The sequence below is a fragment of the Hoplias malabaricus genome, chromosome 17 (genome assembly GCF_029633855.1).
Source record: "Hoplias malabaricus isolate fHopMal1 chromosome 17, fHopMal1.hap1, whole genome shotgun sequence".
NCBI lineage: Eukaryota > Metazoa > Chordata > Actinopteri > Characiformes > Erythrinidae > Hoplias > Hoplias malabaricus.
This window is the reverse complement of record NC_089816.1, coordinates 31,078,915-31,093,875: the sequence shown is the minus strand read 5'-3', so window position 1 is coordinate 31,093,875 and position 14,961 is coordinate 31,078,915. Positions and strand designations below refer to the sequence as shown.

The 14,961-nt window shown below is 37.9% G+C and overlaps 3 protein-coding genes across 4 annotated transcripts; all 3 read right to left on the bottom strand.

Annotated features, from left to right (window-relative positions):
* Positions 1 to 221: 221 nt before the first annotated feature.
* Positions 222 to 3,913, bottom strand: LOC136673262 (cytochrome P450 2F2-like). The gene is made up of 9 exons (XM_066648623.1): positions 3,710 to 3,913; positions 3,283 to 3,445; positions 2,931 to 3,083; positions 2,664 to 2,824; positions 1,754 to 1,927; positions 1,507 to 1,645; positions 1,212 to 1,399; positions 902 to 1,043; positions 222 to 761 (listed from the first exon to the last, which is right to left on the bottom strand). The coding sequence occupies exons 1-9, from the start codon at positions 3,863 to 3,865 to the stop codon at positions 577 to 579; spliced, it is 1,461 nt and encodes a 486-aa protein (XP_066504720.1). The 5' UTR covers positions 3,866 to 3,913; the 3' UTR covers positions 222 to 576.
* A 1,533-nt stretch (positions 3,914 to 5,446) lies between these two features.
* On the bottom strand, positions 5,447 to 9,742 carry LOC136673260 (cytochrome P450 2D3-like). Its single transcript, XM_066648620.1, has 9 exons — positions 9,502 to 9,742; positions 8,765 to 8,927; positions 8,395 to 8,547; positions 8,118 to 8,278; positions 6,996 to 7,169; positions 6,719 to 6,857; positions 6,356 to 6,543; positions 6,138 to 6,279; positions 5,447 to 5,959 (listed from the first exon to the last, which is right to left on the bottom strand). Exons 1-9 carry the CDS (start codon positions 9,661 to 9,663, stop codon positions 5,763 to 5,765), a joined length of 1,479 nt encoding a protein of 492 aa, XP_066504717.1. The 5' UTR covers positions 9,664 to 9,742; the 3' UTR covers positions 5,447 to 5,762.
* Positions 9,743 to 10,803: 1,061 nt separating this feature from the next.
* LOC136673261 (cytochrome P450 2J6-like) lies at positions 10,804 to 14,961 on the bottom strand. Of its 2 annotated transcripts, XM_066648622.1 has the most exons (10): positions 14,795 to 14,961; positions 14,369 to 14,531; positions 14,077 to 14,229; positions 13,791 to 13,951; positions 12,602 to 12,775; positions 12,372 to 12,419; positions 12,281 to 12,299; positions 11,872 to 12,059; positions 11,641 to 11,782; positions 10,804 to 11,306 (listed from the first exon to the last, which is right to left on the bottom strand). In XM_066648622.1, the coding sequence occupies exons 1-10, from the start codon at positions 14,951 to 14,953 to the stop codon at positions 11,122 to 11,124; spliced, it is 1,392 nt and encodes a 463-aa protein (XP_066504719.1). In that variant the 5' UTR covers positions 14,954 to 14,961; the 3' UTR covers positions 10,804 to 11,121. The 2 variants fall into 2 exon arrangements, with proteins under 2 accessions (XP_066504719.1, XP_066504718.1); XM_066648621.1 differs by having other exon boundaries at positions 12,281 to 12,419.

Here is a 14,961-nt window from a genome sequence, read left to right as displayed (position 1 = left end):
GTGCGGGGCCACTTTATACGGGATGTAAACAGGATATGGATATTGAACAACTGAAGGAAGGGGGAAAACAACCAAAAAAACATTAATTAAAATAGTGACACTATAGTGATCTGCAGAAGCACTTGATAATAACATCCAAACTTCCAATTCATTTTAAAGTAATTTTTTAAAAATGCATATTTTATTTGCTTATGTTACGTAGATTGAAAATCAGACAATACACATACACACAACCTTCATAAAACAGAATGTAAAAATCTAGACCAAGATAATGAACCATCAAATTCCTCTGTGCTGCAAGCCACTGTTTCAAACAAATCTGTGTTCATAGTTCTTTCTACAACATTTGAATATCATTATGAACTAAGCTGCCCTAACCCTTAGAATCATGCACTGGAGTGATGCCTCCATCGCCAATAAGTCGCCAGTGGGACACACCCATGTGCAGTCTGGTAACTGTATGGAGATGGCGATCTATATATCCATAGGTCTCCAATGAACTCCAGAACCACCCCACTGCACCCAGAAAGCATTAGATTTGCCATACATGCGTCTGGTGTCATGTTCTACATTTCTTTAATTGGCTCTCAGTCTGACTCCCATCCTGTATGGTTTGGGTGTCTGTGTGACTCCATAAACACGCGTGAAGTCCGGTTCTCCGGCATCTTCAGGCCAGAAGAACTGGAACCGGCGCAGCAGAGTCGCCAAGATGAGGAAGAGCTCCATACGAGCCAGAACTTCACCAAGACACACACGGGGACCTGTGGTCATGCAGAAATACAACATCTGTTAGTTCAAGAGAGACTTGATACAAACGCTTATTCTAAATTACTCTGAAAACGTTGCTCTGCTACATATATATGATTTCTGTGTTCATTCAGTTCATTAACAGAATTCTCACCAGCAGAAAAGGGCATGAAGGCCTCTGGTTTCTCAAACTGTCCCTGTTCATTCAGGAAGTTCTCTGGATTGAATTCATGAGGAAACTTCCACTGACCTTCCTCACTCAGCACTGAGGAGAGGTTTGGGATGATCAGAGTGCCCTGGATTACAAAAGAAAAGAAGAAAAAAAAAAAATACAAAACATACACACACATTTTATATGAGAGAGAGAGAGAGAGAGAGAGAGAGAGAGAGAGAGAGAGAGAGAGAGGAAAAGTGAAATATTTGGCTTAAAACGTGTAAAATAATATAAAAACAAAAATCTTCACCTTTGGGATGTTGTAGCCCATCAGTTCTGTATCTTTAGTGGTGCAATGGGGTACACTTAGGGGAAAAATATTAGCAACGCGCTGAACCTCATGGATTACAGCCTGAGTATATGGCATGTTGTGTCTGTCCTCAAAACATGCATTAGCTTTACCCTCCAGAACCTCATCGATCTCCTGCCTACACCTCTCTAGAAAGACAATATAAAAATGTATATATTAAATTTACTGACTGCAACACAACCAGTTTCCTGGTAGATTAATAAATGAAGAATGGGGTTTAGTTCACAGTTTAAACCCTGGACGTCTGGAAAATTCATAAGGTAGAGGAAAGCTGTTAGGAGTGTGTTGGAAATAGTTTCTGTCCCACCACCATACAGATCCATGATGGTCCTCACAAGATTTGCATCATCAAAAGAGGAACCATCACTTCCTCTCTGCTCAACAGAAAGCATCAAACGATAAATTCACATTACACCAGAGGAAGTGATGTTACATGTTTTCAATAAAACATCTGCAGAATTTCACACAAAAAGAACATGCACCTTTTCAATCTCATCCAGATAGCAGTCAACAAAGTTTTCTGGTTCTCCTGGGACTCTTACTGTCTCATTTTTACTGACCATATTTGCTATCATTTTTTTGATAGCCTCAAAATGCGTAAAGGCATCCTTAAAAGGAAGAGGCAGGCTTCTTATAATAGGAAGTGTATCATATATCTACAGAAAAGAAGAGGGAAAAAGTTAGTTGAACTGTCATAAAAGGGAATCACATTTTAAAAGTTACTGAAACATGTCATCAGTGCAGATAAGTCATATGTTAAATATATGAGGAAAAAAAACAAGAAAAAAATGTGTTTTAACTTAATTTAATCTCAAAGTAAATTTTGAAAAAAACCCTCATCAAATAACATCAATCTCCCCCTGAAAAAAGGACAATTAAACTAATACAATGATTGTTAAGGTTTTAAAATAATAACAGACCAATAAGACCATGTATCAAACATACTTCTGTCCAGATCCTAAAGATTCCAAGCTCCTCTAATTTTGGACAGTGCTTTTCCTATCACTCCTTGTGCCCTCTTCCAGGCTGGTTTGTTATAGGGTCATAGCTTTAAACTTCATAATAATTGCTCTAAAACTGGTTATATACATGTTCAGCCATGTAGCAATTTTTATAGCTATTGCCAAAACTGAAAAAGTCTACATTCTCTGATGTGTGTGTTCTCAAATCTTTCTTGTGTTGTTCAATTTCCAAGGGCTTTTCACTTCTGTGTTGACTAATGTTTAAACTACACTACACTGAAACAGGAAGCCAAGGGTTTACTATATAAACAACCTTAAAACACAACAATGAGTTTGAGCAAAAAGACCTCATTGGCGTTACGTTTATTAATAATTATGACCGTATACATAATAAAACCAAAAAAACTATTTTCATAATAAGATGACCCACCACTCCCCAGGGTCCACTGGCAATCTTCCCAACTGCAGCAAAGTGTGTAATGTACTCTTGGAGGATTTTGTCCTTATATTCATAGCGAGTGCCATACAAAACCAGGTGGATGATATTTGAGGTAGCATCATGAAACAAAATGTGGGGATCCAAGCTGCCTCCTATACAAAATAAATATAAGCTCATGAATTGCTCTCTAAATTGACTTCACTAAACACTGTAGTGTTCTGCTGTATTCACCCAACTGTAGAAGCACAAAAACAATACCAGCACTTTTCTCCAAGCATGCAGTAAGATGTTCAAGCTCTCCCAGAATCCTGTCTTCCATCGACCGCTTCCCCATGCCAAAGTTCCTCAGGTTTGTGAGGGAAAAGCGCCGATGCTCCCTCCATCCAGGTCCATAGTCGAGAAATACAACCCCTGTCACATTTTACTCAAATAAGTAACCCATTTTAAAGGTTTTGCTTTTTTTCAAATCTGCACCTGTTCATTGCTGAATTTGAGTCAAAACAAAAAATTACAGTTTTAGAGAAATATAGATTATGCACATGTCTGTTCATAAGAGTTCATAAGAGTTTGATCTCTGTCTGGAAGAGCTGCAATTGTTAATGGATTTTACCATTCCCTTGTGTTAGATGGCTCATCAAGATGTTTTGTGGGCGTCCAGAAAAGTCAGAACCCTTGGTAACCAGAGCTTCCTTCACAGCCTTTAACCCATTGAGAAACACTGCTGGGGTTCTTCCAAAGTACAGGCTGTACACATTCCCATAGAGGTCAGAAAACTAAAGACCAACCGTACACAAAACAGAAAAAGCACAGGTAACATACAGGAGATATCAAGAAGGTTTCCTTAGATAAAAGATATTGAAACTAGGCATTATATAATATAAGCTGAATACAGTAACATTGATGCAATCTAGATGCACAACGGTGTGGTGTATTTTGATTTTTATTGTATGAACAGTTTTATGGTATATATTGCTTTTATTAGATTCCTTTTTGACTGTTATAACACAATGCATTTTGAAGTGAACACTGTACTGTACCCTCTCAAAATCTTGTAGAGGATCGGTAAGGCTCAGCTGAAACAGGTTCCCAAATACAGGCACAGGCTGGGGTCCAGGAGGGAAGTTCCTAGGCCTTTGGACCCAGAGGAAGAGGAGGCAAAAGAAAATCCAAACAAGAAAAAACAAGGCCAGCATGTTTGTCCGTGCCCCCAAAATAATCAAACCAGTACGCGGAAAGTGTTTGAGAACCAGAAATCTGAATGCACTTCTCCAAAAACACGACTCGTTCCCGACTGATTAGATAGAGCCTTGTCCCCAGATGGCCCAGTTTGTGTAAAGGGAGGGGGCGGCAACAATGAGTGAAAAACATGCTCATAGATGACGATGGCAGCCAATCAAATTCGAGCTGCTATCCTCCGGGATTTGATTGGTTTATGACACGTGAGAAATTCAAACTTTTAACGGTTACTGTTTTAAGAAGAGTGTTCTCCCCGTGTCCGCGTGGGTTTCCTCTGGGTGCTCCGGTTTCCTCCCACAGTCCAAAAACACACGTTGGTAGGTGGATTGGCGACTCAAAAGTGTCTGTAGGTGTGAGTGAATGTGTGTGTGTCTGTGTTGCCCTGTGAAGGACTGGCGCCCCCTCCAGGGTGTATTCCCGCCTTGCGCCCAATGATTCCAGGTAGGCTCTGGACCCACCGTGACCCTGAACTGGATAAGGGTTACAGATAATGAATGAATGAATGAATGAAAGAAAACAAGACTTCACCCCAAGGAGCAAACTTTTCTTTAGCCTTATGACACAGAGCACCAGAGTATAGATAATGGACAACAATTTATTTCAGAATAAAACCAATAGATATAAAACCCTTAAAAAAACCCAACTTGGGAAACAGCCCTTCTACTTCTCACTAACCCGACCATAATAAAAATTACATAATGTAATTTTTAAAAATACGCATAATGAATGAACAAATGAATGTTTTAAGAAGAAGCTAAACCGAAGCGCTGGTCATTTAAAAAATATATACATTATTTATTTATTTATTATTTTTTTTTTTTTACATCACTATGACTTCAAAATTAAGACAGACATCCAATTGTCTTATAAAATATTTCTTTCAAAATAATAAGAGGTTAAAAATAGCTGGGAATTAATAAGTGTGGCATATAGGATAGTGAACACAATTTTGACAAGAGACTTTGTGTCTACACAAAAGTCATTTTTAAAGAATTGTCTTAATATTTATGTTTGAATTGTCGATCCTAGGACTTTCCTGTTCATGCTGCCCACTGTCACCGCAAAGCAGAAGAGCTCATTATTCAGAAAACAAACCTCACTCTTTAAATAGGGAGCTCTGACCGGTCTCTGTGTGTGTATCAGGAATATATCACGTTATGGCGAGTGAAAACATGTTACACACTCACATTCTGGGGAAATTCTTGTCTGCACGAGTAATACCCACAAGTTGAGTTTGGCAAGTCTTTGCGATGTGTTTGTGTGTGTGTGTCGATCTATCTGAGCAAACTAGGGACTAAACACACTAACCTAAACAACTGCTACATGATTATTTTAGAAGACAGTGGAAGCACAGAAAGAAAGAGTTCAAATAAGAGTTCACGCTGACTGTGAAAAAGAGACTTTGCAGCAGCATTGGTTGTAAGCTCAGCAAAATCCTGCAGTCCACATGAAGCTAGAATTAAACCAGCATTTTTAATATTTATAGGTGTCTTCCAGTGTAGACATTACAAAACTTTAGAATAAACAAAAATATAGGATTACATGATTTTTTTGGGGGGTCTATGCATAACTGTATGGTGCTGATATGATTTTACACATTAGAAAAGTATTTTGGTGTTTATTAGGCAGGGTAACATGAAATATAAGAATAATGTCACATTTTTGGCAAGTTTTTTAAACACAGGACTTACACATGAGTCTAAATGAATAAAAACAGTCAAGGTTAATATAACATTTTTAACTTTTGTAACATTAAACTAGATCTGTCTTTTTAACTCATGGATTATGAACTTACGTCATTGTATTTAACAAGACTTTTTCACAGACAAATTCAAAGATATCTGGAACCAGCATTTACATTTCCCTAGCACTTTGTCTCAGTCTGACCCCCATCCTGTATGGTTTGGGTGTGAGAGTGATTCCATAAACAGGCGTGAAGTCTGGTTCTTCTGCATCTTCAGGCCAGAAGAACTGGAACCGGCGCAGCAGAGTCACCAAGATGAGGAAGAGCTCCATACGAGCCAGACCTTCACCAAGACACATACGAGGCCCTGTGGACAGACATACTATGACATGGGTTGTTGGGTCTTCAAAAAGATGGTATTCTCAATATAATCTCTAGTCTAGTACTAAGTAAAAATCTTTGTTTGTTTTTTACATATTTTACATTTTTCTTTTTTCTTAATTTTTTTTACCTGTTTCAGCAATTGTTCTTTTTAGAATTCTTACCAGCAGAAAAAGGCAAGAAGGCCTCAGGCCTCTCAAACTGTCCTTGTTCATTCAGGAAATTTGCTAAGTTGAATTCATGAGGAAACCTCCACTGGCCTTCCTCACTCAGCACTGAGTAGAGGTTCGGGATAATCAGAGTGCCCTGGATCACAGAGAAAGCAATCAAACAGGAGAATAGATAAGTATATGGCCTTAAAAGAAAAAAAAAAAAACTTCACCTGTGGGATGCTGTAGCCCATCAGTTCGGTATCTTTAGTGGTGCAGTGCGGTACACTCAGAGGAACAGTTCTGGCGATGCGCTGAGTCTCATGGATCACAGCCTGTGTGTACGGCATTTTGTGTCTGTCCTCAAAAGACGCATGAGCTTTGCCTTCCATAACCTCATCAATCTCCTGCTGACAGCGCTCTGTAGAAAAAATGTAGAAGAAAAGCCCATACAAGCTTTCGCCTTGTCTCTTGGCCAACTGTATCAACAAATAAACCACTCTGTCAACGGTGTCCAACTTCTTGCATTTGCTGCAAAGTTCAAGAGACAATGCTGTCCTAATAATGGAGCAAACTGGATGTTTCGCAGTTCAAACCTTGAATGTCAGGATGTGTAATGAGGTAAAGGAATGCTGTTAGGAGGGTGTTGGAGGTTGTGTCTGTCCCAGCAGAATGCAGGTCTATGATGGACCTCACAAGTTGTCCCTCACTAAAGGAGGATCCATCATTTCCTCTCTGTTGAAGAGAAGGAATCCTCTGATCAGATCACTGACAGGAGTTTATATTGCATGCAAGATACATCACCGCTGAAGAAGTGCCACGTTTACAGAACTTCCATATTAACAGACAATCGTCATACGTACACATACACACCTTATCAAGCTCATCCAGGTAACAGTCCACAAAGTTCCTCGGTTCTCCTGGAACTCTTGTTGACATTTGCTTGCTGACCATGTTTGTATATATTTTTTTCACTCTCTCAAAATGTTCAAATGTTTTCTTAAAGGGAAGTGGCAGATTTCTCACAATAGGAAGTGTGTCATAGATCTAGAGGAAAAACACATTTGGATTTTCATGCAATTAAAGCAAACATATTTGCTGCACACTACAGGTATGTTTTACAAACCTTATTTCTGTAAAAGTGTTCGTTCTTTTGCTTTTTTTAAAACTAAACTCAGATTTAACTGAGGAATGTACAAACTTTTCAGTGTTTTCACTGACCGATCTGATTATATTTTGTGAATAAAATGATATTTAAAACTTGACGTCTGCCATACACTCAAATGAAGGTGGGACAAAGGCATTATTACCACTGTGTCACCTTTCTTTAATTATATAATACAAATATAATATATAGTACAAAGTCATGGGGTTGCAGCATGTGCAGAATGAGGCCTGTAATTGTCTTGCTGTAATTACAGTGGACTTCCCTGGAAAGACTTCTCTCAAACAAAATATTTCTTTCTAAAACCCAAACAGATGCCTCCACATCAATGTAAAATTTACAAATGTACATTCAAGTCATGCTGTGGGAATTGCACAACTCATAAGATAAAAAAGGCTTGAAAATCACACATATTCAAGAGTAGTTCCTGCCCTTGCCCAGTGAGCACTGAGATTTCTCCAAATTCATACATATTTATGCTGCAAAACCCATTTTTGCTGGCAACAACTGAGCCTTTAATATCTAGTCAAGACACCTTCATCTGTTAACAAATGGCTTTCTTAATGTGTATTTTTTTCTGTTATAAGCAGGAAATTCTATATTTATTAAATATACAAAACAAATGTCATTCTTTGTAATTTTCCATTTAAATAAAATCTTAAGAGAATTTACAAACAACAGATTCTTGTATTTGTTTCATTTTGAAAAATTTATGGGGAAAAATGAGGCAAATGGGGTTTGTAGATATCTTAGATTCATACTTTAACATAAACAATGACCAAAACCTGAAGTGATAAGTTTATGATTATATTATGAGTGAAATGTCCCACCATTCCCCAGGGTCCATTGGCAATCTTCGTAGATTCAATGAAGCCCCTGACAAACAGCTTAAGGGTTTCATCTCCATAGTCATGGCGAATGCCAAACAAAACCAGGTAAATGATGTTCGATGCAGCATCATGGAATAATGTCTGAGGATTTATGAAGCCTCCTACAAAGACACATCAATTTATAAATTTATCTTTTAAATAATGATGTGTAATGTGTAATGCTGACAGCACAACTTTTATCTTTTAACATTTCAGATATTGTACAATTTTCTAATACCAGCACTTTTCTCCAAGCGTCCTATAAGATGTTCAGTCTCTCCCAGAATCCTGTCTTCCATCGATTGTTTACCCAAGCCAAAGTTCCTCAGGGTCATGAGGGCAAAACGCCGGTGCTCCCTCCATGCAGAACCATATTCAAGAAATACAAGCCCTGTAAATTTGGACATTGGTCCAAAATAAATAGGAAAATCATAATGGTCATTATGCTGCCTGTTCATCAGTGAATCAATCAGCCATCAGCCAATTTTTTTTTCTTTTTATTCAGCTTAGCGGCCACACTGGGTAGACTATCCTACAAGGACTATGCTATGATTAAAGACTGTCAACAGAAGAGTATAATGTTAGCTCATACTGTTTAAAAAGTTCACCTTTCTCTTCTGTTAGGTGGCTGATTAGGAGGTTTTTTGGACGTCCAGAAAAGTCTGCAGCTTTGGTCACCAGTGCTTCCTTCACAGCAGTCAAACCTGTAAGGACCACTGCTGGCCTTCCTCCAATATAAAGACTATAAACATTCCCATAGTGCTCCGCCAACTAAAGACACAGTCCAAACCATCATGAACAAAGAAAATGTACTGACATTCAAGACAATATTTTCCCCAAGTCTAGTACAACCATCAGAAACTCTATACAGCCAAATAAAATAAAGTGGTCAAAGTCACACAGTGGTAAAGTAACTGGAAGACAATCAAAATAAACAGCAAAGTCCAGCCCAGCAAAGCAGACAATATTTGTAGAATTACATGCAGTCTACATACACGTTTAGTGCAGGAAGAGAAAAGTTTTAACACACACTGCAGAACCTTTGCATGTCGTTAAAAATAAACTATTAAATCTATATTTTTATACACATATTTTTATAGTGTATACCACTGAAATTATATGACTCTTATAACCTCTTTGCCATGTTTTACTCCACTCAACAAAATATGTAACTGAACTGTTGTAGGTTGGTTCTGCCTTTAAAGCCCAGCATTTCAGTTTCTTCCTATGTACAGATAACATCCTTCAGGCTTCTGCTTGTGGCTTTAGTAAATTCCCAGTCACCTGGTTGTAATTTTAATGGTAATTCCGATGAGGCTAAAATTTAGAGAACATGGTACTGTACCCTCTCAAAGTCTTTCAGAGGATTAGAAAGGTTCAGCTCAAACAGGTTCCCAAATATGGGCACAGGCCGGGGTCCAGGAGGGAAGTTCTTAGGCCTCTGGGTCCTGATGAAGAGGAAGAGGAGGCAGATGAAAATCCAAACCAGAAAGAAAAAGACCAGCATGTTGTTGGTAATGGTTCTGCTTGGCTTGGTTTTACTATAACGGCTGAACCATAAACACTCTAGCTCCAATAACCCTGTAGGATCAATGTCTGTGAGAGCAGATGAATCAGTAATATGAGGGCAGCCCCTCAGATTTGCCCATAGGTAAATCCTAGTAGTAGCATAGCATCTTGCTTCTGAGCTTCATTGGATTCTCCTCAGAAATACCTCCCGAAAATAAACAACTTGTAGCTGTTTAAAATGGAAATGAATAAGTGAATAAGTTTCTCTCCTTTACACGGAGAGAAAGGCAAGGTAGTAGACCTTGAACGCAAGGTTTTTCTATTGAAAAAGGGCTGTGGGTTTTATGTGGTTTTCATTTCTGTTTGATTTACCCTTTCTTTATCAGAAGTTGCTAATGCCTTCTTTAACTCTTATTAATTTTTCTAGGTTCAGGCTCAAAGTTAAACTGAAATACGACACCAAAGGCAAATGAAATAAAAGTAATAAACAAAATGAGCGAATAGCAAGGGAAAAGCTACATCTCCCTGTATCAGAGAAGGTGCATCATAATATTATCTGATCAGCTCATACTATTTTCCGATCTCATTTTCTCTTCAATGATTAAGTAATTACGATTAGTCATGCCCATTGTTACCATTTTTAATGCCACTAGATGTCATCTTTCACTTTGTATAACAGCATTAACCCACTTACTTTGACCTAAATGACTTGATGATTCTGTATGTTTATGAGGGGCCCTCTTATGTGGTAAAGGCTCTTTCAGTTATGTCTCTCTCTGTCCCAATGCAGCTTATCTATTAAAGTCAAGATGCCCCACTCAACAGCTCTCAGCATGAAGCACAATGGTACCTTATGTGAAGAATAGACAATGCAGTTTCACTAGGATTATTCATTAGGACTATTCCTCATTCATTTCACTGTTATTACAATTATTACACTGACTTGTTTAATACAACGTGTTGTTGTCTTTACTGTTTTTTTTTTAAGAATTTAGAGAACTCTTACTTCTCTACTGGGTACAAAACACAGTATCTAATGAGAGACAGCTATAAAATTTAGCTTTGACTAAATATTTTAAAAAATAATAGTTTTTCTACATATTGTCACATATAATTCTATGTTATTTATTAAGCACATCAACACTGTCCATTGAAAAATAGCAACACAGCAGAAGAATGTAAAAATCCTTCATAACTTTCAACTGAATTTAATGTAAATTGAATTTATTCAAAGTCATTTTGGAGCATTTCTATTGGCCCTTTATCATGACATTTTCACACAGTGTAAAGGACAGCTGTTGTGCTCAAATGATGTAGTAAACTGAAAATGGAGACATGTTTCTCATTGTACATTGACAAAATACATACTGCACATTTAATGAGAAATGGTCATTACAAAACTACTTTTGCAATGGCTAATTTTTGCTTGGAGAACAGGGCAATGTTCTACATTTCTTTAACTGGCTCTCAGTCTGACTTCCATCCTGTATGGTTTGGGTGTGAGTGTGGCTCCATAAACAGGAGTGAAGTCTGGTTCTCCTGCATCTTCAGGCCAGAAGAACTGGAATCGGCGCAGCAGAGTCACCAAGATGAGGAAGAGCTCCATGCGAGCCAGACCTTCACCAAGACACATACGAGGCCCTAGGGACAAGTAAAAACACAAGCACTATATGTAATTGGTCTATCTCCTTTATTATAAAACAGTAGGATGTGAGATCAAACTTAAAACTAAAAACCAATCAGGTAGGAGTGTCTAACAGAGTGGATAGTGTGTGGACACAGCACTGCTGTATCTGATCCACTCACACGAGTGCAACAAACACTATTGAAACACTTAGGATAATCCACCACCCAAATAAGTTCTGTTCTCTACCTCAGAGAAAAGGAAATGAGTGTAGAAAGAAGGAGGTGGTGATAGTGTTATGGCTGATCTCTGTGTCTAGCAAATGGTTTGGTGGTTAACATTGTCTCTCACCAACAGAAAAGGGAATAAAGGCCTCAGGTTTCTGGAACTGCCCCTGCTGATTCAGGAAGTTCGCTGGATTGAACTCATAAGGAAATTTCCACTGGCCTTCCTCCTTCAGCACTGAGGAGAGGTTTGGGATGATGACAGTGCCCTGGATCGAAAATAAAAACAAAGGAAGTTTGGAAATAATTCCAACAAAAAAACTTTTAAAAAGTTAATAGAAATTGTTTCCTTTTAAACCTTTGGGATGTTGTAGCCCATGAGATGAGTATCTTTACTGGTGGAGTGAAACACGCTTAGAGGGACGGTATTAGCGACACGTTGACACTCATGGATCACAGCCTGAATGTATGGCATGTTGACTCTGTCTTCAAAAGATACATGATCTTTACCTTCCAGAACATCATCAATCTCCTGCTGACATCTCTCTATAGAAACATGAACAAAAGTGTATGCAACATTCGTCTGTTTGAGTTCTATTTGCAGTGAGTCCAGGGTTATTCTTTTCTAAAAATACTACTTTACACTTTTTAAGAGTTCTTTCTTTTAATGTTCTTCCAAATTATTCATAGCCTATTCCACTTGTTATTTAATACTATTCACAAACAATAACCACAACATGACAGCTGTCCTTAAAGTCCTTAAAGACCTTGAATGTCTGGATGGGTCATGAGGTACAGGAATGCTGTTAGCAGGGTATTGGAGCTGGTATCTACTCCAGCAAAATGCAGGTCTATAATAAATCTCACAAGATGTCTTTCATCAAAGGAAGATCCATCATCTCCTCTCTGTTGAGAAAATAGATGCTATCAGATCAGGATATTGGCATGAATATATGACCTATTTGTGAGGGGTAAAGACAATATTAGTGGTGCAAGCGCTCTAATTAAATGAGTCCTCTTATACCACACTAAACCAACAAAAGCTATACTACTACTGCTACTATTACTACAGTCACATCAACACACACCTTTTCAAGCTCATCCAGGTAGCAGTCAACTAAATCTCTTGGTTCTCCTGGAACTCTTGAAGTCTTGTGGTTTTTAAGCATATTTGTTGCCATTTCCTCAAGTGCACTGTAATTTTCAAAGGCCTTCTTAAAGGGAAGGGGCAAAAATCTCACTATAGGAAGTGTGTCATAGATCTGCAGAAAGAAAATTGCAAAAACAAGAATATTTGATTTGATCATTCTTTTGAAACTTTATTTAACTGGGAGATGTACAAACAAAATACTTACTATGTTTTCACTTACCAGCTTATAAAACTGTATTTTGTAAATGTAAACAAATTTAGAATTTGACTACAAATAATTTGGGACAGAGGCATTTTTACCAGTATGTTACATCATTTTTCATGTTAATTACACATTTTAATCATTTGGGAACTGAGAATACACATTTGCTGAAGTTTTGCAAGTAGATTTGTAGCTCATTCTTGCTTGGTACAAAACTTTACCTGGTCAACACTTCATGATCATTGTGGTCTGATTCTCCTCTTTGTGATGCTCCATACATTTTCAATAAGAAACCAATCTGGACTGCAGAAAAGTCAGTCAAGCAAACACACTCAGTACTTGCCACACACTTGCAGCCTGTACAGGGTTTTAAAATCTGTAGTGGTTTATTAAGTTTACTGTACTGTGCCTGAGCCCGTGTAGCTTTATTTATCACAGTCGCATGACAGTCTCTCATGCAATACTGTTTGAAGGCTCAAAGGTCACACATGTCAACAGTGCTTTATAGCCTTACCCTATGGACTGAGCCTTTGCGATCTTGCATTACGGAATGTTCTTTTTGAATTTTTTGTCACTTCTCTCAGAAAGAAGGGAGCCATGATTCATCTTTGGTAAGAGTCTTCGGTGGATGCTCTTTTAATGCCCAATCATGATAAATGTTGTCACCTGTTTCTCTTATTACTCAGATTTTGCCTCTATCCCAGCTTTTTTGATTGTGATGCTGTCGTGAAATTACAGATTCTTTAGAATTTCAAAATAAAAGCATGTTGGTCAGGGAAAATTTTGTTATTTTTCATTTTTTAATTTTTTGCATTTTTATCAGTTAAATTAAATGTAAGAAATGGAACATATCAGATTCTTTTTTAAATTCCATTTTACAAAATGTCCCAACTTTTCTGGAAATGGGGTTTATACAGTAACTCACCATTGCCCAGGGTCCATTCGCCAGCTTTGCATTCTCAGTGTAGGCCTGAATATATTTTTTAAGAGTGTCATCATTATAATCGTAACGAACACCAAACAAAACCAGGTAGATGATGTTTGATGCAGCCTCATGAAACAAAGTCTGAGGATTCAGGGAACATCCTGTAACATATGTTTACAATTCTTCATTGTTTTATTGGCTAGCTATAGTCAAAAAGTAATCAAACAGTTATCTATTTAAGGGAGTAGTAACAGAAACATGATAAATGTGACAGAGGTGCAGTTACCAACACTTTTCTCCAAACGTTCAATAAGATGTTCAGTCTCTCCCAGAATCCTGTCCTCCATTGACTGCTTCCCCATGCCGAAGTTCTTCAAAGTCATGAGAGCAAAGCGTCGATGTTCCTTCCATCGAAGACCATAGTCAGCTAATATGATTCCTGTTGTGTTTTACTTTTATCAGTATGTATAACTTCATAAGTACGTGATAAAACAATTATTCATTTCATGAAACCACAGTCTGCACAAGGTGCAGTACTTAGGCCTCAGTTTTATTAATAGGACAGCGTTATGACAGACCTTCCCCTTCTGTTACATGGCTGACAAGGATATTTTGTGGACGTCCAGAATATTCAGCAGAATTAGTCACCAGAGCTTCCTTAACAGCCTTCAAACCAGTAAGAACCACTGCTGGTGTTCTTCCAAAGTACAGACTGTACACTTTCCCATAGCGCCCAGCCAACTATAGATATAAAATACATCAACCATAAAATTATACAGTCATTCAATACAAACCTCTTCTAATCCAATAGAAAAACTACCCCTGCTGCATTTTATTGGTCCATAAGCTTCTTACACAGTGTTCCATTATGTTTTTTGTTTTTTTTTTGCATACAATTACAGAAATACTTTACTGGGAAATTTCAAGAAAATTAATTCTTGACTTTTACTAAGTACACAGTACACTTTATGGTTAGAACAGCATTAAAAAAAATGGTACTGTACCCTCTCAAAGTCTTGCAGAGGATTGGTAATGTTCAGATAAAACAAATTTCCAAAGATGGGCACAGGCCAGGGTCCAGGCGGAAAATTCTTGGGTCTTTGTATCCTGAAGAAAAAGAAGAGGCAGATAACTATCCAAAGCAGCAACAAGGATCCCAGCATGGTGTCTG